The sequence below is a fragment of the Eublepharis macularius genome, chromosome 1 (assembly GCF_028583425.1).
Source record: "Eublepharis macularius isolate TG4126 chromosome 1, MPM_Emac_v1.0, whole genome shotgun sequence".
NCBI classification, from domain to species: Eukaryota; Metazoa; Chordata; class Lepidosauria; order Squamata; family Eublepharidae; genus Eublepharis; species Eublepharis macularius.
The window spans coordinates 13400045-13425569 of record NC_072790.1 but is presented as its reverse complement, the minus strand read 5'-3'; the positions used below and the strand labels follow the sequence as shown (position 1 = coordinate 13425569).

General features: G+C 46.2%; 1 protein-coding gene across 2 annotated transcripts in view; it reads left to right on the top strand.

Moving 5' to 3' along the window:
- Window positions 1-25525, top strand: part of PLCB4 (phospholipase C beta 4) — a 263529-nt gene that overhangs the window by 203877 nt on the left and 34127 nt on the right. For both annotated transcript variants that reach the window (XM_054975769.1, XM_054975775.1), the window contains 4 exons: window positions 3709-3760; window positions 12408-12510; window positions 17195-17359; window positions 24908-25112. In XM_054975769.1, the coding sequence (XP_054831744.1) occupies window positions 3709-3760; window positions 12408-12510; window positions 17195-17359; window positions 24908-25112 (525 nt within the window). The remainder of the gene's footprint in view (window positions 1-3708; window positions 3761-12407; window positions 12511-17194; window positions 17360-24907; window positions 25113-25525) is intronic.

The window sequence follows — 25525 nt, the reverse complement described above, 5'->3', positions numbered from 1 at the left end:
TCCAAAGGTGCCTTTACTGGGCATCCACTCCAGCCCACTCTCTGGCAAGTTACATGAGATTTACAGTAGCCTCTCACTTCCTGTGCTAACTTGAGCTCGAAGAAATTCAGCGAAAGCCTCTGCCTAGTTTTGTCCATTCTCAGCTGTCCTGCACATGGAATATCATGGACCAACTCCACGAGTCTTTTCCTGTACTCTTCAGGAACCTGTCTGTCCTGTGGCAACCAGAGGCTATGCAGTCTGCCCTGCTTTGAGACAGCCTGTTCAGAGAGAGTCTCAGAAAATTTCACTTCTTGATCCATAGCTACTTGGTGAAGTGGTTCCACAGTAGGGTCACGCTGGGGCTCCTCTGCTTCTCTCAAGCTCTCAACCATTTGCTCCTCCAGCCGACACTAGCCTCGCTGCCCTCAAGAACTCTTGTGAAATTTTCACCCTCTCTCTCTGTCTCTTCAGACAGGCGGCCTGCAAGTGGTCTGTCCGTCCACAGTTAAAACGTTTTCTAACCTGGGGCTGGATCTAATTAGCCGAATCAGGGGCTTTCTAAGCCTCTGCCTACACAGAAGCCCCTTCCCATTTGGGTTGAGAATCGACCTTCCCACCCCCTGGGACCATTTCTCTTTCCTTCCCAGCTGGTAAGATCTCCAGTCCAACCTCTTCATGTCTAGCATCAGCTGATCCACAATTTCTGATTCCTCAGTGGCATCTTTTGGCCTTACCAGACAATTTAGCTCTCTGGGGAGTTTGGAGTAAAATTGGTAAAGGCACACACAGAAACCTTCAAAAGTTTATTTCTGTAATTGAAATTACGCTCTAGTTTCTTAAAGAAGCAAGATATCAAAACATATATGACTATTAATACAACTCCTACAAAGATGGCACACGGAAAAGCAATAAGAATTAGGTTTGTTAACATTTCCTAATTAACTCTAAGCTTAAAACAATCAAAGTTTCTATGCAATGCATTAAGATTCCCAAAGCAATGGTAAAATTCTCACCTAGATTCTCAAGAGATTTCTTCCAATCAGAACTCTAACATACTATCTGTATTTGCATGTTTTATAGGTATCTTATGCAAATATCTAAGATCTTTTTCATGTGATATCATAGATAAACTATGACTGATTTAATGCTTAATTTAATATGCATATTTTCTATTGTATAACATTCTAATTAGCCAAAAAGTGACACTATATCCAGCTTGCAAAACTATAAATCTGTGAGAAATGGCAGAAAGAGTTAAGTTGGTAGATCACCATTGGTCTATTCAGTGACTGGCGAACATTACTCTAAATAATATCCACTATTTTTAATTGGTTGCCAAAGATGAAAGCACACCTGTTTTTGTTACACTGCTCTCTGAAAAAAACACAAGACAGTCAATGCAAAGTGCAGAAGTTCATTCAGAATACAAGTGTAGTGCTTTGTATTGCTTTGTATAATGTGCGATGTTTATATTTGTATTTTAACTGTGTAAATTGGATGTTTTTAGAATTGTTAACTATAACAACTGTTTTATATATTTTAACCTTTATGTATCTTGTAATCCGCCCTGAGCCTGCTGGAAATGTGGGGAGGGTGGAATAAAAATCGAAAATAAATAAATAAATAAAAATAAAATTTAATCTCTATTACTGCAACATTCTCAGTTAAGATGCTAGATGGGGTAGGGCATGTAGTCTGCCTCTGCAATCCCTTACCAGGGAGCTGCTTTCTCAAATCTAGAGAGATACATTGAGGGGTCTTCCACCTCCCGATGGGGGACATCATCTTCAGGGGGAACTTTTATTGTCCTGCCTTGCTCAGCCTGCAGGTGCATCATCATGTTCCCGCTGCTCCTCTTGCATCTTCTGCCTTCCTCCCTCTCAAGCTCTTTCTTGTGGGCTTCCTCCTTCCACTAGTGCGCCTGCATCCTCAGTCTCCGGATCTCCCTCTCCTGTTCCCTTCTTTCCTGCTCTGCCTGTAACCCCGTCTTCTCCAGCTGTGTCTCCTGGAGTTGGAACTCATCCCCCTGTCCTCAGTGCTCAGCCACAGCTGCCCCCACTAGTTTGCCAGGGCATATCAGGAGAAGCCTCATCTCATCTGTGGGCTCTCATAAGCTATCTGCTGCTCCTGGCATTCTTCCTGCAGCTCTTGCTTTCTCCCTTTCTTAGCTAACGCCATCCTAGCTAGCCTCATCTGACCCTTCTGTCGTCGACTTGAAAAAAAAAGAAACCTTCTGTTGCTCTCTGTGCTTGTGCGTACCAAATTAGCCCATCAAGTTCTCTATTCTCATCCCAACTTTGCCACCAAAGAACAGGCCCACTGGCCTGTGAGCACTGCCCCTTCTTGCCCACTGGGGTGCCATGGGGTAACCAATGACCGAGTCTCCGCCTGGCCCATGCCTCCCACATGGTGTCCCCTCAACCCTCTGAGGAGCTTTCACTCCTTCTCTCTTCCACCTGCTGCCACCACTTTGCCTTTGAGGGAATTGCCTGTAGGGAAGGCCAAGACTCCCTACATCTCTGGCCAGGCTTGCCGCACTCCCTTTGTCTGTACTGAGCATCTCCCACGAGGAAGGGGAAAGATGACTGCTTTTACCGCACCTTAAATAAACTACTGCTATGATACACAGGAAGCATCCTTCTCTTGGCTGAACTGTAAGTTGGTTCTGGGTCATTAGGAATGGAATCCCCTGGGTCAGCAGGTAGCTAAAAGAGGAGTGGTAACCTGGAACTCCAGGATAGCTCTGCCTTGTGCCCAGTCGCCTACTACCTGGCACCTGGCTACTGCAGACCACCCCCTTGGTGGGCACCCACCACACTGTGTAAGAATTCCAAATGTGCCCGCAGGCTCAAAAAAGCTGGGGACCCGTGGACTAGAGCCTACTTGGCCAGAAAGATCACAACTGAGTATGTGTGGATATTTTCAGCCATTTTCTTTTTGTTTAAATCTGGGCTTTTTCAGAAAGGGTTCATCTCAGGATGTGGGATGGCTTTGTGACGTGTGTCTCTTCACTTATCATTATTTATACAACTTTGGGAATATATAACAGTGATTTGATGCAATGTAAACTTCTTGTAGTGTTCTCTCTCTAATTTTTAAATGTTCTCAAGTGCTTCATCCTTGTAAACATTATTATGATTAAATCCTGGTTTAACAAAGAATCCTATAACAATAATAATCTTATAGCAACAACAACAACATTCAATTTATATTCAACCCTTCAGGACAACTTAACGTCCACTCAGAGCGGTTTACAAAGTATGTTGTTATTATCCCCACAACAATCACCCTGTGAGGTGGGCAGGGCTAAGAGAGCTCCAGAGAGCTGTAACTGACCCAAGGTGTCCCAGCTGGCTTCAAGCAGTTCTCCAGAATAGAGTCCCACTGCTCTTAACCACGACACCACACTGGCTCTCAAGAAATAGAAGCTGGTTCATTGTCATCCCTCTCTCAAACTTCTTGATATGGTAGACTTTGAAATTGCATAACCTGAATTATGTTGCCCACAAAAATGCAAATTTGACTTCAGTAGGATTAAAACTTCTCAGCTGTCAATGAGAAGTTTTAATCCTGCTCAGTATTTGCACTGAGTTTGTAGGATTTTACTTTTTGTTAAACTGTCTATCTTGGACCAATTGAGGGCTTTCAATCCTTTAGATTAAAAGATTGTTCCAGGTTACTGTTGTTTGGTGAATGAGATACTAAACTATTCTTGTCTCTTGACAGATTTAGCAATGCAATTGAATCAGGGGAAATTTGAATATAATGGATCTTGCGGGTGAGTAATGATTTAAACTGTTACTATGATGTAGAACTTTGTCACTTTTAATTATGTGCTGCCAATGCGGGAAAGGGATGTAGAAATTGGGTTTTCTGTTCAGTTTTATAAAAGGAAGCTGAAAGATCTGGGCTCATTTACACCTGGGGGGCGGAGTTGAAGGAATAATGGGATCATGTTCTCTGAATACAGGGAGGGGGCATTTGAGAAGTATAAAAAAGAGATTCATTTGGGTCAGAGACTTCTATCATATAGCTGTCTAGCAAATTTAAATATTTCTAGAGATTAATCAAGTAGAGTTCTGGGGCAGAGTAGTCAAGTGAGCAATCTTATCCTAAGACATAAAACGCAAACCGTGTTGCCAACAACTCACTTCTTATCCCCACGCATGTGCAGAATGCAGGGATAACAAGTAAGCCTTCCCACTGCCTTGGGGCTTCTCAGCTGGGCAGGGAGAAGGTGAACCGTCTCTTTCTCCCTGCCCAGCTGATCCGCGGGCAAGGGGGGGTGGCGGCGGAACCCAGCCACCTTCCCAGCTGATCTGCTGGTAAAGGGGGGTGGCGGTGGAGCCTGCCCACCTGCTGCTCAGCTGGACAGGGAAAAGGCTTTCTCCTTCCCCAGCTGATCTGTGGGCAAGGGGGGGGGGCGGCTATGGAGCCTGTCCACCTACCCAGCTGATCCACGGGTAAAGAGGGCAGCAGCAGAGCCTGCCCGCCTGCTGCTCAGCTGGACATGGAGAAAACTTTCTCCCTGCCCAGCTAATCCATGGGCAAGGGTGGTGGCAGCAGAGCCCTGCCCAACTGACCAGTGGGCAAGGGGGAGGCAGCAAAGCCCACCTGCGGACCACACAGCTGGGAAGGAAGAAGGCGGGCTCCCTCCCCACACAGCCTTCCGAACACCTCTGCCGGCAGTGAGGCTGTGCCTCCCCTCTGCTTCCACAGCCCTCAGAGGCCTGCCGTCAGTGCTGGTGGGCAGGTGCAGCATGGGGGGCTCCCTTCCCTCATGGGCTTCTTGCTGCCCCTGCTGGCTGCGGGGCCTTAGGAGGGCAGTGCTGGCACTCCAAGTTGCCCGAGAAGATCAAACTCAAGAAAGACCACCTGATACAAATTTTGTAACGTATGCCAGCATGGACTGATAAAGGTCAGGCATGAGGGATATTCCCCTGTTAAAGCTATATTTTAACAGGAAATGGCTGATCCTATGTGCATGTATGGGAAGGGGGCAGGAGGAACAGATATTGGGATAGGCCATACTTCACTGACAGGGAAGTTATGGGAATTAAACAATCTGGCACTTTAAATAACATGCAGATGGAACAGGTAATGTGTGTTCCTGGGAACCATACTTATCCCAAGGCAACTTTATACTTATCCCAAGGCAACCACAACGTACCAATCACTCTGGAAATATGAAACAGGTGCATTCGATTGATAACCCTCCCTCCAGAGTAACTGGAATCTATGTGGGTGAGAGATTAGTGCCTATAAAATTCCATGTGATTATGGTGTCATAGTGTAGGCATCAACTAAATGGAAGCCATACCAAGGGAGGAGGAATATACCCTTCTTATCACTCACATAGCATCTGGGTTTGTTCCACTTTACCAAAGAGAGGTAAAGGTGTTGTCTTTCCATGGTTTCCTCATTGTTCTGTTGTGCTTTCACAAAGTAGGTCAGTGGTGCTTTGAGAAAGTGCAAAGAAACAACAACATGGGAAGCTGACCAATAAAAAACGAGGAACTGATGGAGCTCAAAGCGGGAAAAAGACTCTGCAGTTTAGCACCCAAACATAGGATAACATCAGTGTGAAAATATCCTTTTTCAGAATCCTACTTTGAATCTATTCAGGAGGCGTTACTCCCATGAAGCTGTTTTTAGGGTCACCCTGTCAGTTGGTCATCAAAAGGAACATGTGGGTGGGAGGCACGAAACACTCCACCATCTTTCTCTTGAGGGCCATTACCCTCAATTAAATTTCTACTGGCTCAGCGACCTTGTAGTATTGAAACTTGTCTGGGGAAGAACAGTATTTGAGTGACAGTCCCTAGAGAAGTGAACTGGGGAAACAGTTCATCTCCCTTCACCCATTCGATGTTAACAGACTGTTTTCCCACAGCTTGTTTTATACCTGCATGTGAATGTGAACTGTGTCTGATAACGTCATGTTCTTTTGAGACATTAATAGTCCCATGTTGGGATCAGAAATGTTCATTCTCTTTTCTCGCATAAACACACATTATCAGCATGAATGGAATATTTACGCAAGACTTGGAATCTGAGAGCAAACATTTCTTTAGTTGTTGTGGATTTTCTGGGCTGTATTGCCGTGGTCTTGGCATTGTAGTTCCTGACGTTCCACCAGCAGCTGTGACTGGCATCTTAAGAAGTGTAGCACTGAAAGACAGAGATCTCTCAGTGTCAATGTGTGGAGAAGATGTTAGTAGGTAATTTATGTCTGCTCATGGTTTGGGCTGAGTCATCCTGTAAGAGTTTCCCAGGGTGTGGAATGCTAATGTGGTGGTGGGGAGCTTCACTGTACCCTGAGGAGGTTTTTTTGCATATGGATTGGTGGTTGATATGCTAATCTTATCTGCAGGGCTATTGAAAGTTTGCACAGGAAGCCATTAAAACTCATAAGCACAAGCACAATTTCAACAGGAAAGAAGAGAGTTTAAGAATGAATAGGGCATGGTTTCCAGTCCTGAAAAACACCAGACTAACAAAATACTCTACATCTTACAATAGCCCTGCAGATAAGATTAGCTTATCAACCACCAATCCATATGCAAAAGAACCTCCTCAGGATCCAGTGAAGCTTCCCCCTATTAGCATTCCACACCCTGGGAAACTCTTATAGGATGGATGACTCAGCCCAAACCCACCTTCCTGAGTAGATACAAATTACCTGCTAACATCTTTTCCACACCTTGACACTGAGAGATCTCTGTCTTTTGGTGCTACACCTCTGAAGATGCTAGTCACAGCTGCTGGCGAAACGTCAGGAACTACAATGCCAAGACCACGGCTATACAGCCTGGAAAATCCACAACAACCATCGTTCTCCGTCCGTGAAAGCCTTCAACAATATAGCAAACATTTCTTTGGTTGATTTTGGGGACTAGTTTTTGATACTGGCGATATGAATGACATTACAGATTGGGAAGGCCATTTTCTCTAGATCAGTTAAAATAGTGAATAGGTTGGGGATGCCCTAACTGATTTGGTGCATATGTGTTTGTTTACAAAACTGACAAGGACGTCAAAGTTGTGTTGAACTCTTTTTTGTGTAATAGCAATGGAGCAACACTGTATTGCATTGCTAAGATTTGAGTATAAGCTGTATTGGCAATTGGTTGCCAATTTTAAATAAATACATTATGCCTTTTATGTTCATAAAGCGGTGAAATGAGTTTAAACCTGATAAGAAATTACCTTCTTACAGAAAAAGTGGTGTATCCCCCCCTCCGCTCCCCATAACGTCAAAAGTACTGGAAATTTGACATCTTTAATTGAGAGGCAAATTTTGGTAGTCCCATTGATGAATGACCAGTCTGTTGATGGTCTCACCTTCTATATGTCATGGTGAGGCTGGACAAACTGTAGAGGACCTGCCAATGTCTATAATAGACAATCTTCTCCATTTGTCTCCTTGTATACATATGAACAAATCTGTTTCACTGATTGTAAAAGAACAGATTGTTACTAATCGTTCACCTCTCTTTTGCTCATGCATGAGTGCACACCCTCCCTCATTTAATTCTCAGTGTCCATTGCTGCCATGTAAACATAGTTGACATTGATCTATGTAGCCTTTGGAAGGATTTGAAAGGGTTTTGTGTGGCAGAGGTAGAAGAAAGATGGCAATAAATTACACAAGGATTGGGTACAGTCTCTTTCATACACATTCTTCGAAGAACTACATTTTTATATATTGTCGAAGGCTTTCACGGCCGGAGAACGTTAGTTGTTGTAGATTTTCTGGGCTGTATTGCCGTGGTCTTGGCATTGTAGTTCCTGACGTTCCACCAGCAGCTGTGACTGGCATCTTCAGAGGTGTAGCACTGAAAGACAGAGATCTCTCAGTGTCAATGTGTGGAGAAGATGTTAGCAGGTAATTTATGTCTGCTCAGGGTTTGGGCTGAGTCATCCTGTATGTTTCCCAGGGTGTGGAATGCTAATGTGGGGGGGGGGGCTTCACTGTATCCTGAGGAGGTTCTTTTGCATATGGATTGGTGGTTGATATGCTAATCTTATCTGCAGGGCTATTGAAAGTTTGCATAGGAAGCCATTGAAATTCATAAGCACAAGCACAATTTCAACAGGAAAGAAGAGAGTTTAAGAATGAATAGGGCATGGTTTCCAGTCCTGAAAAACACCAGACTAACAAAATACTCTACATGTTACAATAGCCCTGCAGATAAGATTAGCATATCAACCACCAATCCATATGCAAAAGAACTTCCTCAGGATCCAGTGAAGCTTCCCCCTATTAGCATTCCACACCCTGGGAAACTCTTATAGGATGGATGACTCAGCCCAAACCCACCTTCCTGAATAGATACAAATTACCTGCTAACATCTTCTCCACACCTTGACACTGAGAGATCTCTGTCTTTTGGTGCTACACCTCTGAAGATGCCAATCACTGCTGCTGGTGGAACATCTGGAACTACAATTCCAAGACCACGGTCATACAGCTTGGAAAATCTACAACTAACTATACATTTTTATTAATTTCAAACTTTCTGTTCAGTAGGTGCCTGTTACTCTGCTAATGATTTACATAATAACGGTAATATTCTGTTTGCTGGTGACAACTGCAGGGAAACTGCATCACTGTTAGCTTCAAATAGCGCCCCCCCCCCCGCCCCAAGAAGACACTGTCACAGTCATCAAGAGCTTTTCCAGCTTCTATTTTAAATCAAGTCTCATTGGCAAAGGGCTTTGGGCCAAGCTGATATATGATTCCGTTTTGCGATGGCGTGGCTTCTGCAGCGGGGTGTTGGCCGACAGTTGAAATCCTCTGGGATTCCCCCGACAAGGAAGGTCTTGTCGATTCAGTTTAGTTTTCTCAGCCATGCCGGACGCTCCTCTCGGCTGGTCCGGGAGGAAACGACCGGGCACCCTGACCGGGCGGCTGATTGGCAAGGATTAGCCCCCAGGACTCCCAGGGAGGGAGCCAGGGTCCGGGACGCTGCGGGAAGAACCCCCCGAAATCAATGCGGGGGGGGGGAATTGCCCGTTTGTCCCTATGGAGGCCGGCAGACGTGCGCGGCGCCTTGAGTGCCGCCGGGCAACGAGAAACGGCAAATAAAAGAAACAGGCGGAAGCCTGTAAACAAGCGAATCCCTTCTGTTCTACAAGCGTTCGTGAAGGAGAGGTTGATCTGAAGAAGACTCGCTCTTCCCCTTCGGTGAGTTCCAGAATTTTGTTGGCGCCCCCCCCCCCCCAAAATGGCAGCAAAGAAGCAAAGTCCCGCTCTCGGTAAGTCAATCTCGGCTACCTTGAAGGGAGAGTCGCTCGAAGAGTTGGTGCGCAGGGCGGTGGTGGAAGCTATAAAACCCTTTGTTGACAAGCTGAACGAAACTGATCAAAGGGTGGGCTTAATTGAAAGCGAAGTGAAAACCATTAAGGAAGTAGCGGGGGGGGGCCGAGAAGTCTGCTCTGGAAAGTGCGTCACTTGGGAAGGCTACAAAAAAGGAGCTGAAGTTGGTTGAGAACCAGCTGATCGGGCTACAGATGGAATGAACGCAGACAATGTTGCGTCTCCAAAACGTGAAAGAGGAGGAAAATGAGGATCTGTGGGATGCGGTCTCAGAACTATTGGCGATACCCGCGAGGACGACTAAAGAAGAGGTTAAAAGCGCCATTTTGGAGGTCCGTCGGGCTTCTTCAAAATATGCAACAAAGCGACAGTTGCCTCGTGAGATCATTATTGACTTTTCATTTAAAAAGATTCGGGACACCATCCTATATAACTCATACAATGCGGATTTGGACTTTATGGGTTTGAAAGTCAAGATTTTGAAGGACGTTCCATTTCTAGTCCGGAAAAGACGTTTTAAGTATAAAAAGTTTGCAGCTCTTCTGAGGGACCATGGAATAAAGTACAAATGGTTATTCCCGGAAGGAATATGGTTTAGATATAAAGATCAGGCCTATAAGATACTATCAGAAGATCAACTAAAGGATTTTGAGGATAAAAACCCGGAATTCTGCTGCACCGAGAACGAAGAAAAGGAGAAGCCTGAGGGGGGGGGGAGGAGGAGGAGAGCACTGCAACAGCGGTTGCACAGAGAGAATTGCGTCCGGGACCTAGAAGGGGGAGGAAAGTTTAATCAGAATTTGAAATGCCTATTCTCTGTATGATTAACCACTCCATCATTATCCTATGGAGCTATTTTTGTATTATGACAGTATGAAGGGAAAACATTGAAGTGTAGTGTTTAGTGTTTAGTGTTTGTAGGTTATCCCCCCCTTTTCTTTTTCCATCCCTTTTGTTCCTTCCCTTTCCCCTTTCTTTGTGATAGTCTTGTGTAGTGCTGTGTAGTGTTTTGTAGTTTGAAAAATAAAAAATTTATTAAAAAAAAAAAAGGTCTTGTCAGATTCAATTTTACCGACAATGTCAGTTATATAACCAGTGTATATTTGCTGAAAATTTTACACTAGAGCTCTTTGGCTGATAGAGTATTTTTAAAAGTTCTGTAGGTGAAACTTTTGGGGAAGAAATGATGACATGCTGACCCTTTCTCCTAATTTGTAATATCCCAGACCTCTTGGTATGTTGCAGGGTCCTGTTTGAGATCTATCACATGAGTGGGGAGCAACAGAGTTTTAGTGCATCATTGTTTGGGCAGCTCAGATCACAGTTCTTTTTAAAGTGTTAACGTTTTCCAGGTATCATTTGTGTAATAGCTACATGCGATCTTCTTTTCAAATTAAATAGGAGAAACAAATATGCAGTCAAAACTCCTTCCTTGCAACTCATACATGTATGCTTGCATAGGTTTGAAAGATTTCTACAAGAGAGATGCCACATAATTCTTCACATACAGATATGGGAGGAGAAGGGAGGAGGTGAAAATGAGCGCGCAGCTTGTGTGCTTCTGCCTGAATGGAAATCATCTCCAGCAGGGATGGACCCGGGGGTGGGGACAACAGCTGGAGAATGTTGTTGAAAAAATTAGGACCTCTGCCTTCGTCGTGTTCTGTTAGAACGTTCTGGAAGAGATCTCAGCATGGGAGAATGATCTCTAATTGATTCAGAAGTTAAGGCAGGTTTTAGAACTACCACCAGGTACTGATGGAGAATAATTTGAGATCACACTCTGAGTGGAAAATTGTCTTGGATCCAAGTAGTTCCATCTCAGTATTGAGAGGGTTCACTGCACCTACTGCATTTTCCTTGTTCTAAAGACACTTCCACATCGCTGAAATCCTGTGCGGCAATCTCACCATCATATAAACTGTATGCACATAGGCTTGGTACATGCAATCTGTACCCTACTGAAAACATGGGGTATTGTTCATATGGAAAGATCCTGTCTAAACCTTCTGCAGATGACTCCGTCGATGCACGTCGGCATGAAGACACACCCACCTCCCTGCCCTCTGTGATGATTCTTCACAGATAGCAAATGTGCAGGGCTAACATAGGATTTATCTGCAAGGGGCACTTTCAGTTGTATTTCATGCATTGTGACTTTTAACATTTCTTTTTGTGAAATTATGTATTGTGCATTACAGGGACGACTATTGAAATAATTATGGTGCAATTAAAAACAGAAGCAATTACATCTGTTCTGTGCAAACCCAATTATCAAGATATCTCTAAAATCAGACCCCCTCCCCCACCCCCACTTTGCTGTGCACATATCCCAGGAAAATGTCTACAAGTGGGAAGTTGTGGCCAAGTGGTGGAATTTGTATTTGAGAAGGATCCTTGCAAACACATTTGTGTATCGCTTTATGCAGTACAATTCATATTGCTAGTTCGTAATGGTTGACAATTGATAATGGCTTTATGCAGTACAATTCATACTGCTGGTTCATAAAGGTTGATAATTCATATGAAAAAATTTCAATGTAAAAGCATTTGGCACAATTCCTACCTAACACATGCAATGCATACTAGTCGTGTTCCCAACTTGGTATTACATTTTTAAAGAAATCCTCTCTGTGCCCAAATTCCTTTTAACTTGCATGGTTTGCAAAAAGCAAGGGAAGAGGCAGGCTGGTTGCTTAAGGGACAGTCTTCCAGTCACCCCACACAGATGGGAGGCAGGGCTCTGAGTCATGTCCAGGGACACTCTGTTTGAGAACAACAGTGCAATTCTAAGCAGAGTTGCTTCAGTCGAACTAAGCCCATTGACTTCAGTGGGCTTAGACTGGAGTAACCGTGCTTAGGATTGCACTGTAAATGTCGGAAATGATTAGCCTATGATGTAAGTAACTCTTTCTGATTATTGTGGCTTTATTTTTCATGGTTCAATGGGTTAAAATTGCAGTAGCTCTCAGTGTATAGCTTCAAACATATGTTTCAAAAACAAATGCTCGGCAGCTGCTGTACATTTTCAGTATGAAGTTTCTGTTGTTAAAAACATGTCTTCTATTTGTGCATGTGTGTGTGTGTCTTTTTGAAATTTAAGGTATCTTCTTAAACCAGATTTTATGCGGAGACCTGATCGGACATTTGACCCTTTCTCTGAAACCCCTGTAGATGGTGTAATTGCAGCAACATGTTCAGTACAGGTAAGAGTATCCATGACAATGACAAAAAACTACTTTGGCTAGAGATGGCAATGTACAGCTTGATAGTAAATTTGTTTTTCATTTAGCAAAATTTATACCCCGCCTTTATGCCATCATAAGGGCCAGCAAAGCAGCTAACAAATTAAATCCAGAGGAGTTAGTCGTGTTAGTCTGTAGTAGCAAAATCAAAAAGTGTCCAGTAGCACCTTTAAGACTAACCAATTTTATTGTAGCATAAGCTTTCGAGAATCAAGTTCTCTTCGTCAGATGCATGGAGGGCAAAAAGAAACTGGTCAGATATAGAGGAGGAGAGGGGAGGGCGGAGTAGATGCAAACAGCTCCTTCAGATATGGAGATGCAAACAGCTCCTTTTGATATAGAGATCAGTTTGCTTCTGTTAAGGAAATCAGTTACCTCTGATAATGAGATAACCATTCATAGTCCCTATTCAGTCCCAGCTTGACAGAGTCAAATTTACATATGAATTCCAATTCAGCAGCTTCCCGTTGGATTTTGTTTTTGAAAGGTTTCTGTTGAACTACTGTGACCTTTAAGTCTTTGATGGAATGTCCTGGTAGATTGAAGTGTTCTCCCACTGATTTCTGGACATTGCCATTTCTAATGTCAGATTTGTGTCCATTTAATCTTTTGCGTAGGTTGGCTAGTTTGTCCAATGTACAGAGTAGATGGACATTGTTGGCACATGAGGGCATATATCAGATTGGAGGATGAGCAGCTGTAAGAGCCAGAGACAGTGTAGCTGATGCCATTGGGTCCTGTAATTGTATTCCCTGGGTAGATACAAGGGCAGAGCTGGCATCTGGGTCTGTCTGTGTGTATTGTCCACATTCCCCCTTCCCACCAACAGAGTTTATTAGTAACATAAAGGCTCTCTCCCCTTTGGATCTGATTGGTGAATGCTGTTAAGGAAAACATAGGGTTGGAAGGGACGTCTAGGGTCATCTAGTCCAACCCCCTGCACAATGCAGAACATTCACAAATCCCCACCCCACCCCCGACTGCTCAGTGACCCCTACTCCATGCCCAGAAGATGGAGAAACACCTCCAGGATCTTGGACCTACAGTGTCTCCTTCCTTGGACGCTAGGTGGCCACCTGATCGCTATGATGATTCTGTGACTCAATACGAATGTAGGCAGATCAGGAGAGGGAGGGCATGAGCTAGTGTGAGGCTCTCGTGGCCCTTTCCAGTTGCCACTTTGACAAAGTGGCTACCACTTTGGGGTCAGGAAGGAAATTTCCTCCAGGCCAGATTGGCCAGAGATCCTGGAGGTTTTTTGCTTTCCTCTGGGCATAGAGCAGGGGTTCCCAGGGAGGTGGGAAGGTGCCGAGTGGGGAGGGGGGTAGCTGTGAATTTCCTGCATTTGTGCAGGGGGTTGGACTAGATGATCCTTGGCTGTTGTGGATTTTCCGGGCTGTATCGCTGTGGTCTTGGCATTGTAGTTCCTGACATTTCGCCAGCAGCTGTGACTGGCATCTTCAGAGGTGTAGCACCAAAAGAGAGAGATCTCTCAGTGTCACAGTATGGAAAAGATGTTGGCAGGTAATTTATATCTACTCAGAAAGGTGGGTTTGGGCTGAGTCATCCTGTAAGAGTTTCCCAGGGTGTGGAATGCTAATGGCGGGAGGCTTCACTGTATCCTGAGGAGGTTCTTTTGCATATGGATTGGTGCTTGATATGCTAATCTTCTCTCAAGCACCAATCTTCTCTCAAGCACCAATCCATATGCAAAAGAACCTCCTCAGGATACAGTGAAGCCTCCCTCCATTAGCATTCCACACCCTGGGAAACTCTTATAGGATGACTCAGCCCAAACCCGTGCCAGATCTTTTCTGCCCCGTAAAAGTCTCAGCTCGCTAACCAGTGAAACCTACTAAAATGCAGTCCTGCTTATCAGACAGTAGGCCCGAGTCCAGGAGGAGCACCCCAAACAATAGGCCTGTTCCTTTAAGGGTTGTGGAATTCCGTCGCTGGTCAGAACTTCTGCTTACTAGCAGCACTTGGATCTTGTTGTCAGAATTGTTTCTGTTTATGAGCTCCCTTCTACTCCAAAACTGCCCCCAGATGCCAGTTCAGAGTGTCTGCAGCCTCCCTGGAATCATCCAGGAGCACAAGATAGAGTAGACTGTGATCCACATATTGGTGACCACCCAGACCAAATTTCCAGATGACCTCACCCAGCCGTTGCATGTAGATGATAAAAAAACATAGGGAGTAAGATGGAACCTTGCAGGATCCCGCAAACCAAAGGGCTAATCAGCAGTACCGCAGCATCAACTTTCTGAAACCTACTTTCCAGGTAGGACCGAAACCACTGCAAAATGGTGCCTCCTAATCCCGACTTGGAAAGGTGGTCCAGAAGAATACCATGACCAGTGGTATCGAAAGCCACTGAGAGGTCCAAGCGAATCAGTAGAGTTGCTCTCGCTCTGTCTGTCTCCTACCACCGGTCATCCACCAGGGCAACAAAGGTTGTTTCAGCCCCTTAAGCACGCCTAAAACCAGATTTGAATGGAAGCACCTAAACAATTTGCCTCATCCGGGAGTGCTTGAAGTTGTCCAGCCACCATCCGGCTTGCTCAAGAATGTAACATTTGAGACTGGCGGATTGTTGAGATTTCCTGGGTCCAGGGTAGGCATCCTTAAAAGTGTTTCAGGGCTGGGACACAGAGGTAATATCTCTCAAGGAGGCTTTAACTACCTCTCAGACTCAGTCAGCCAGCCCCCCCTGCCCAGGTGATATAAGTAGCGAGGAAAGGTACGGGTCATAGAAGCATGTGGCAGCCCTCAGCCCCCAAGGATCCTGCCCATGTCTTCAGACTGCGTAAACTGAAAAGACATCTGGGCAGGTTGGCACCTTGGTGCCATCCGACCCTGTCACTGCTAATGTAGAATCCAAGGCAGAATGGCTGCAGGGGATTTTATTTGCAGAGTGCTGAGCAAAATGGTCGCAGCTGGCCAGAACCTGAAAGGCCGCTGATCTACATTGTGCAGATGCAATGGTGGTAGGAAAGTGACGCTTCTTTGCCGTCATCACCACCACGGAGTATGCTTTAAAATGGACTTCCGCTTTATCAGATTTGTCCCGTCTTCCTCCGCTATCAATGTAGCCATCTCCCTTGTCTTTTCATCACTTGCAGTAAATCAAGGGGCTACCTGGGCTCTGATACTAGAGAGAGGGCCCTGGGAGCAATTGTGTCCACCATCTAGAACGTTTCTTCATTACTGAGTCCACCAGAGCATTGACAATAATAAATAATAATAATACTTGATTTATATACCAGTCTTCAGGACAACTTAATGCCCACTCAGAGCGGTTTACAAAGTATGTCATTATTATCCCCACAACAATAATCACCCTGTGAGGTGGGTGGGGCTGAGAGAGCTCCAAAGAACCCTGACTAGTCCAGGTCACCCAGCTGGCTTCAAGTGGAGGAGTGGAGAATCAAACCCGGCTCTCCAGATTAAAGTCTCACACCCTTAACCACTGCGCCAAACTGGCTCTCCTTTGGGCAGTCAAAAAGCCATCTGGCTGTGGGGGGAGTTCATTTTAACAGAGTCTTGGTGTCCCTGTGAGCAGGGGTCTGTCCAGGACAAAGGAACCCTTGTCAGTTCCTCCGCCCTCAGATTGCATTCCACCTGCTCAGAACCAAATAGGGGATCAAGAGTGTGACCTGCACAATATGTCGGACTGGTTATTACCTGACAGGCCCACGGTTGTCATGGAGGCCATGAAACCCTGAGCCACCAAGCCTGTGGGTCCTTGGCACCGCTCCAAGACTGCCTCCAGCAGTTCAGGCAGTGGGCAGTACACCAGCAGAATCCCAATCCTGTCCCTCAACCCCGACATTAGGTACACAGCCTCGAAGCTGGAAGTGTCTTGCATGGATGATGCAGTCCTTATAGACAGCAGTGAAATTACCTCCGTGGCCAGATCTGTGCTGATGTATCACTGAGTACCGTGGGGGACACAGGTGGGAGAGGTTAACCCGCCCCCGCCCCCAGCCAAGTCTCAGTGATACATACCAGGTCAGCCTTTTTATCCATGATTAAATCCTGGGTGGCTGCTGGTTTGCCTGGGACTGACCTGGCATTTGGCACCAGGATTTTGTAGCCTGGCAGAGTTTTTATACGATTGCCACCATCACTTTGGTTGGAAGAAGAGCCAGAAAGGGCAACAGCATGCAATTGTCTGCTGACCCTTCCCCTTCCCTGGCCTGCTCTTCTCTCACCACCACATCTCCCCCTACCCCATCCAATTGTGGCACCATCTCTCACCCCATCCTGGCCCCCCAAGCACATTTCTCTAGCCAGCGGGCAGGAACCTATTAAACAGAAAAACACCCGCAGTTGATATTCAATATACAAAGATCCAAATGAAAAGGAATCAAAGAGGAGGACTCAATGGTAGACTGCATGCTTGTCCGAGATCCCAGATTCAGTCCAACAGAAAGATCTCTGGTGTGATATCTGCTAGAGCCCCAGGGGAGCTGTGGCCGCTCATGTAAAGCTGCTCTGTCTCAGACAAAGGCAGCTTCATATAATCCTGTAAAGGTCTTTCTCCACTGTCTGTTGATTATCTATTGAGTTATTGCATCTTGAGCGTGTTATAGTTTGTTGCTAACCTAAGGACTCTAATTATTTTTAATACTTTCCTTTGAAGGTGATATCCGGTCAGTTTTTATCAGACAAAAAAATTGGCACTTACGTAGAAGTGGATATGTACGGCCTGCCTACAGACACAATCCGCAAAGAATTCCGAACACGGATGGTGATGAACAACGGTCTGAATCCTGTTTACAATGAAGAATCGTTCGTATTCCGAAAGGTATGACACGGTATTCCGAAAGCACGCTTGCGTTTTGCAGCCTTAATCGTGAGGGATGTTTCTGCTTGAGTTTGAGCACCCTGAGCAAGGATTACTTAGAAAGGGCCGAGTCCTGCTAGAACATCCTCCCTGCGGTTGTAGGCTGAAGCGGCGCCCGGTACGCTTTTCGACATGATTAAGGCTATGAATTAATCCTAGGAGGGTTTTTTTTAAAAGAGAGACTCTCTTGTCGCTATCACGTGATTTTTATTTTTTCTGTTTGGCTTTTCCTCCTCCTCGCTTCCTCCTCCTTGGAGGAGCTCATCTCGTGCGCAGCTGTGCCTGTGTTCCAGGTATGCCCTCTGCTCAGAACGAGCTCCAACTGGCGACCCTCCGCATTCCTTGGCGAGCACGACGTCTTCCCTGCCCTGGCAGTGGCTGCTATCTTGCACTGTTCCTTCAGCCAAGAGGGCAGGTGAGATGCGGCATCCAACGCTAAGGTCAATGTCATTACATGGAATGAGTCAGGAGGGTGCTGCCCCCGCCCCACATCTGTGGCCAGCTCCCTCGACCTGTGTGCATCATGTACATTTTTCTCTCTTCCACCAAGAATGTTCTCAACACTGTTTAGTAAATACAATTCTTAAAGGATGGTGAGTGCACACGTGTTGTTTTGCAGAACTTTTCTCACCATAACAGTAGAAGAAGCTACACGGTTTCTGTGTTCCCAAACTGGTCTACATAGATGAACACACATCCATAAGATGCAAATTGCAAGCAGGTGCTGCCTCAGTTTTCCTCGGGGCCATGAAGGAGGCAGGGCATTTAACCTGTCAGCCTCCCATCAGTTTTGCTGTTTGAAACCGCTCCTCTGTCCTACTGCTGAAATTTTAAAGGAGAAAATATGTTTTAAAGGCTTCATGGTTTCTCCTTTAACATGCCAAGATCAAATTGGAGTACTTTGAATACTGAGGAGATGGAAGGGGTAAATCCCTGCTCCCTTCCGTGCATGGCCCGAGACCAATTGAGGCTGTAGCAACCTGTATATTAAAGACAGACCAGACCAGCTGGACTTAATCTCACCTGCCGGAACTCCGAGAGAGCAGAATTTTGAGGTGGTAGGATGGTGATGGGAATGGGTGGGGACAGATGAAACCTTTTTAAAAATTCCTTCTGTTAGAAAATGTCATGCCTGTCTTCACTCCACTCAGCCACCCATTGGCTGTCAGCTCTCTGGTGGGACTTTCTGCCTCCATCCTGTGTTCCTAACACAGGCCGCCTGGCCAGCCCCTGGTTCCCCCTGGCCTACCACCAAGTGAGGGCTCCCCCATTAGCCTCAGAAAGGGTGGTCCTGTGGGTTCTCCCCCTCTTTGCTTGGCACCACCATTGAGGCTGTCCCCTAGCATCAGGGGCAGACCTGCTCTCTCCTCCCTGGCCAGTCTGGAGCCTTCCTTTTATCCTTCCCCTCATGTCCACCCCTGCCCTCTTTCCCATTGTCCCACCTCCAAGGTGGTTCCCAAGTGGGGCCAGACTTCTGTGCCCCACCCCTGCCGGGGCTGGCATGGGTGCCGCCGCCTGTTTGTCCCTGCGGGGCCCTATCAGTGTCCCCGGGGATCCTGACTGGCTGTGGGGGGGATGAATTGGGGTGGAGCCAATTCATCCCCCCCACAGCCAGTCAGGATCCCCGGGGACACTGATAGGGCCCCGCAGGGACAAATGGGGCGGCACCCATGCCAGCCCACGGCAGGGGTGGGGCACAGAAGTCTGAGCTGACTTCTTCACCCTGGGCTGAGGGCCGGACTTCTGGGCACTCCCTGGGGCAGTGTTCAAGGCGGCTGCGTTGCAGCACTTCAGCCCTGGCGCCCTGCTGGGGCCAGCGCACCACCATTGGCTTCTCTCTGCAGCTGCTTCCGCCGCAGCCTGCGGCGGCATCCTATTCCCAGGCTCCACCTGCTCTGCTCTGCCCAGCTGGCTCAGCCCGGGAGCTTCGTGGAGAACGGCACACTGCTGCTGGCCCTCCCCGCCGGTCTATGTTGTTGCCTGGCTCCCGGGCTCTGAGTCTCCACCAGAGCACTCCCTGCCAGCTCCTTGTCGTGCAGCCCCTCCCTGCAGCTCTGAAGGCCCGTCATCCCGGCCGGTGAGTGCCGCAGTGGGTTGGGGGTTGGCTGAGCCGGGAGTCCGGGGGTGCCACGAGTCCATCTCCAGACAACCCCCCCCCCCCCCTTAACTAAATAAATACCACATCAGGAGTATATTTCTGTCATTGCTACGCTACTTTTTTTAAATTGCAGGAGCTTTTCATATTAAAGAACGGAAATCTCTGCCTGCATATTAAAAGCAGTATATCCCACTCCGTCCTACCATTTGGAAGATTCTGCTACTTAATTCTCAGTTCATTTTGCGGTACTCATAGTACCAAACCTTATGTAATGAGGAAACTAACACAAACTAGTTGCACCGTATTTGGTACACAGTTACAATCTCGTCTGTGGAAAGATCTGTCAGAACGGCACGTGTCCTCACTCTTGGCTGCAGTGAGCAGTGTCTGTTTGATATCCCATTCTATTTTTTTCAGCCAAAGTTTCATCCCAAGTATGTGCATTAATGGTGCTGTCTTCGACAATGTCTTTGATGCTTTCACTTGTTCTGTTGTCCGAAATGCAGAATGATTACCTGCTCCTTTTTCTTTAGTAGTGGGTTTTTTTCCCCTAGCGATCACATTCTTTTTGGAAAAGATGATTGTGGGTTAACATTAGATATAAATTTTTTCAGTAGTTTGGCACAAGTTTTATAGAGCTGATATTTGGGCTAATAAAATTAGGGAGGGGCAGAGTCCGTTTGGAAGGTAGTTTCAAATAAGCACGGTGCCAGAGCCCTGCAAGCAAAAGAAAAACGTCTTTAGTACCATGGTGGATCCAGCCATCTTCCAAGGATCCTTCCCCCAGCCTAAAGAGTGGGGGAACTAAAGTGGGTCTTCCTCCAAACGAAGAGCAGCTTAAGTTGGCAGAAGGCTCCTTAGCCTGGAGGAAGACCTCAGATTTTGCTCAGCGGAGTGCTAGAATAAGCAGTAAGTCTAGGCTTTATTGTGCCTCCCTTTAACTGCACAGACTTCATGCAATCTCTTAGCAGGTAATGTGTGGATTGTGTATTACTGTCCTCCTGTTACTAAAAAAAAACAATGAAGGTGCCACTGTTGTGATGCATATTCTGTGTTGTCATTCCACTGTGGGAAGCTGTGATGATGGTATCTTTTAATGCTTATGTTGGATCAGTCTGGGTGTGTGTAAACATGCATGCGAGTTGGGATATTGCTGAATAAACAATTGATTCTGTAACTGTAGAAAAGGTTTAAAATGAAGGTGGAGCAAGCCACAAGTAACAGACACTTTGCAGTGGGTCAAGCCACAGTCTTAAACGGCCTAACTACGGTGGCATGTTATCCTTAGTGGATGGAGGGGAGCAGGGGCTCACTGCATCTGCCTTCAGCCTCATTGCCTATCTGTGGAGTCTTTTGCTGCCAGCTTCTCTGCTCTGCTGTTGGCATTTTAAAAGGAAGATGTGGTTCCCCTCCCTCCCCTTTAAAATGCTGTTAACAAAGCAAGGAGTCCAGTTTCGGTTAACAAAACTGAGTGGGAGGGCTGAAGGGTTAAATCCCCTCTCCCTTTGCTGCACAGCCCCAAAGCATGAGCCTGCAGTTTGCATTTTTTAGACCAATGGAGGTGCATGATCTTGGACTTGTCCGTCCGAGCCCTCGGACATACCCGAGTTCCTTTGGTTAGGAAAGAACGGTGCCAGTACAGATGTAAATCTGTTTGATTCTACTTGTACACCGCCTCTCATTTCTCACCCACAAATTACAAGATTCCTGAGAATATCTGAACAAGTCAAACCTCCCACAGCCCCCAGGATTCCACATTGTAAAGGTTGTTACAGATCCACTCAAGCCTATGGCAAAGGTTCTCTTCAAAGAGCATTCTCTTAGCTCTCTGTTCTTAGGGGCAGTGTCCCCAGCCTTCAGTTTTTCAGAAATTACATCCCTGTCAGCAGGGCTTTTTTTCTGGGAAAAGAGGTGGTGGAACTCAGCTCCCAGGACCGCACAATGATGTCATTTTGGGTCAACTGGAACAAGGGGGGAGTTTTTTAAAGTTTAAGTCGCCCTCAGTAAAAACGGTCACAGGGCTGGTGGCCCCGCCCCGTGATCTCCAGACAGAGGGGAGTTTAGGGCCAAGCTACACATGACGAATGACACTTGAACGGCAAGTGGATTGAGTGGAGGGCAAGTGAACAGGGAGAAATACACTTGCTGTTCAAGTGTCATTTGTCATGTGTAGCTTGGCCCTTAGATTGCCCTCCACGCTGGAGTGGTGCGGAGGGCGATCTCAACTCCCCTCTGTCTGGAGATTACAGGGCGGGGCCACCGGCCATGTGACCATTTTCAAGAGGAGCCAGAACTCCGTTCCACTGCGTTCCAGCTGAAAAAAAGCCCTGCCTGTTAGTTATTAAAAATATCATCTATCCAGGTAAAATGGTCATCAGTACAAGACTCCATGTTTAGCATAGGGTCAACTCTACCTTCTAGAGATTTCAAAATTCCTTTGTGTGCAAAACATGTACACGCACGTTGTTCAGACATGATGCCTGAAGGACCTTATATTTTTACAACAATCCCAAGACATGTATCAGAAAAATAGAGGAGCTTTGTTCCCTTACAGTATTTCCTTGTGGGGCAAAGATGTCAAAATCCACTTTAACCGAGAGATTCATTTCTGAGGTATGTTCACAGAGTGCCCTGAACCGGACTATTACTGGGTCAGCATCGTCCCACCTGCCTGGCAGTGGCTTTCCTGGATCTCCTAAGTAGAGAGCTCTTTCACATCATCCAGTATCCGATCCTTTTAACTGGAAGTCTTGGGGACTGAACCTCGGACTTCCTTCACAAAAGTGGATGCTCCACCACCAAGCCACAGCCTCTTCTTCACACGCTCAGAACATTATAGAAACTCCATCCATCAGCAACTTTAGTGATCATTCCCAGCAGCCCTAAGGAAGCAGCAACTGGGGAAATAGTCGGATCAGTTGATGGGTGGGATAAGGACCCTTGTCATCTTTCTCCAGCCCACTCACAGGGGCACAAAAATGGGGGGGGGGAGAATCTGAGCCATTGCAGCCCCCATTTTTTAATTTTAAAAAATCCTTTAAAAATGTTTTTTAGGAGTTTGTGAGCACCTTATTGGTAGAAAGGCAGGGTATAAGTGCTGGAAAGAAGCAATGTGAGAGAGTGAGATGGGTGAATATCACAGGTGAAATTTGCACACCAATCATGGCCCTCTATTCATACCTTCGCTCAGCACTGTGGATTCATGTTTATGCTTGTACAGATGCAGCCTTCAGTGGGAAGGTGCTATAAAAATATGACATTGATAGAACTCTCCCTCCCAGAATGATAGCATTCTTGCTTTTCCCAGGTAAACTGATTCAGGTGGGCAGTCTGTAGGTCTGTAGCAGAAGAGCAAGATCCGAGTCTTGCTCAAAGACCAACTAGATTCCCAGGGTATAAGCTTTGAAGAGTCAAAGCTCCCTTTGTCAAAGCTTTGACTCTGGAAATCTAGTTGGTCTTTAAGGTGCGGCTGGACCTGAATCTTGACCAAATAAACTTCTGTCCTCTGTCAGCTGAGAGAAAAAGTGGACTTGGCATGAAATTTCATTCTCGGTGGGGGTTGTGGTGTTAATTTGTCCCACCTGAATTCTGAGGATGGGATATTTCACATGGGCATCACTGAGTTTAGATTCCCTGAGCATTTTACTGTTTCCTGTCCTACCACGCCATGTTCTTTGGGTGGACGGCTGCTGATTCTAATACTGCAGTATTGTTAATAGTTGACGTATTACTAGTTTAGACTTTTTAGCTTGCTTGTACTTATCTGGGAAGCGGGAAGGAGAAGGAATTCCTGTAGGAGTAGATGGAGATTTTTTTTATCTCAAAGTAGATTGCCATCTCTCCATTGTTTAGTGACATTTGGGGGGGGGAACCTCCGTTGTTCGATTCCTCCATCCAGAACAAAACTTCACAGCAGGTCTCGTCCCCCCCCCTCCCCTTTGTATTAGTGTTTTGTAGCCAGAAATTGTATCCTTTTCTCATGTGTTATTATTCCTGCTTTCCTGGATATATGGATTGGATCCCACATCCCATCTGTAGAAGGTGCTGTCAGATGTAGGTCCCTTTGCTACCACACTCCCCCCGCCCCCCATCAGTCCCTCCCCCCCCCCATCACTCCCAATTCTAAGAAAGAGCAAGAGTCCAGTAGCACCTATAAGACTAAGAAAATTTGTGGTAGGGCATGAACTTTCACGAGTCACAGCTCACTTCTTCAGGTACTGCTACAGACAGACTAACACGGCTACCCATCTTGATCTAATCCTGGGAAAGATTTTGTCCTTGGGTTTATGGGACCTTCAGGAAGCTGAACTGTGCTCTGCCAAGAGAAAAGGAAGGAGAGGGCAATTCCACCCCCTTCCTCCCCCACCCCTCGCATGCAGCCTCCTGACCTCTTGGGTTTTTAGTATTTGCTGGTCCCACATCCATAAGAATCACATTTCCTAGGGCCGGGAAGTCCTGCTGGGTTTGAAGAGCAAGGAATACAGTCCCGATTTGTGTGTGTTCACAGATTAAGAGGCCCAAGTTTACATGTGCTTGAAAGAGAGAAGTCTTTTCACTTGTCCAGGTGGTTTTGTTAATCGTGGTCACACAGCCCAGCCAAACCTCAGGGGTGACGGGTGTAGATGTTACTGGGCATGGCCTTAGAGGAGGGGGCACCTCCACCTCTCTGGGTCACACATAAATGCCACCAAGGCTGGTGTTGCCTGAATCGGAATACTGATTAGCCACAAGTCATCTGGGATTCCCTGCCCTTTTCAATAGCCAAAGCTTATTTAAGTTTATCACCCTGGGCTTACTTTTTCTCATTCAGATTACTTGCATTTATATTTTTATGAACATCAAATTCAAAACAGTCAAAACGAGCAGAATTCTTTAGTAAGATAGTTTCAAGTTAATCTCTCGCAGCCCACGACAAGTACTATATAGAAGTAGACAGACACTCTTCCAGAGCCTCTGGAATACAGGCTAATATTAGCTCCATTCAGGTGACCCATCTATGTGCTGATAGACCATTTGAGGAGGGGGAGCAGCAAGAGCACACTGCCCCCTCCCCAGGACTGCCAGTTCATGAGAAGGGTGCCTGTGTGCAGAGTCTAAGTTCACTCCTGCCCCGTGATCAACGCTGTTTGGAAAGCAGCACCATTGGCCACGGGAAGGGAGCATAAGTGTGGACACTTCCTCCTCATGTAGGCGTCGTGGTCCCGGGCCAGCCATCATGTAGAGGCAGGGGGTGGGGCCAGCAGGCAGAGGAGGTCGCCTGGAAAGAGCCAGAGTCAAAACCCGACCAGGTAGGAGATCTTCCATGACTCAGTTGGCCCTGAATGTGTTTCCAAGATTCCTCCGAAGATGAGAGTTATAGAATATCTTACACTGTGATTATCAATAATCACCTTTGTTCTTGGATCTCCTAGGTTATTCTCCCAGACCTTGCTGTCTTGAGGATAGCTGTTTACGATGATAACAACAAACTGATTGGCCAAAGGATATTGCCTCTGGATGGTCTTCAGGCAGGTTACAGACACATTTCCCTTCGCAATGAAGGCAACAAACCTTTGTCTCTGCCAACAGTCTTCTGCAATATTGTGCTCAAAACATACGTGCCAGATGGTTTTGGAGGTAAAAACAACTGAATCGGTGCCTTGTGGTTCTGAGGATTTTAGCAAGCAGGGAATTAAGAGTATGTTTTAGAACACATGCAAAGCAGAGAATTTCTAGAGGCTTTTTAAAAGAATAATTGCCAAAAAAAGAGAGTTTTCATGCTTGTGAAGATATATCTTAATGGACATAATTGGCCAGATGGTTATTGACTATTTCAGGTTATTCATATTTAAGCCAGATATGACTCACTGGCCATGTAAGTCTCCAAAGCTAGTTTTTGGTCCCCGTATGCCCTTTTTTAGAGTTCTCAGAGGCTTACCTCGGATATATAGGCTGCAACAGACTTGACTCTTAAAGGCTGGGGCAACCAGAACAGGGCCCAGGCTTAGCCTGCTGAATTTGGGGAAGTTCTGCTGTGAGGTCATAACATG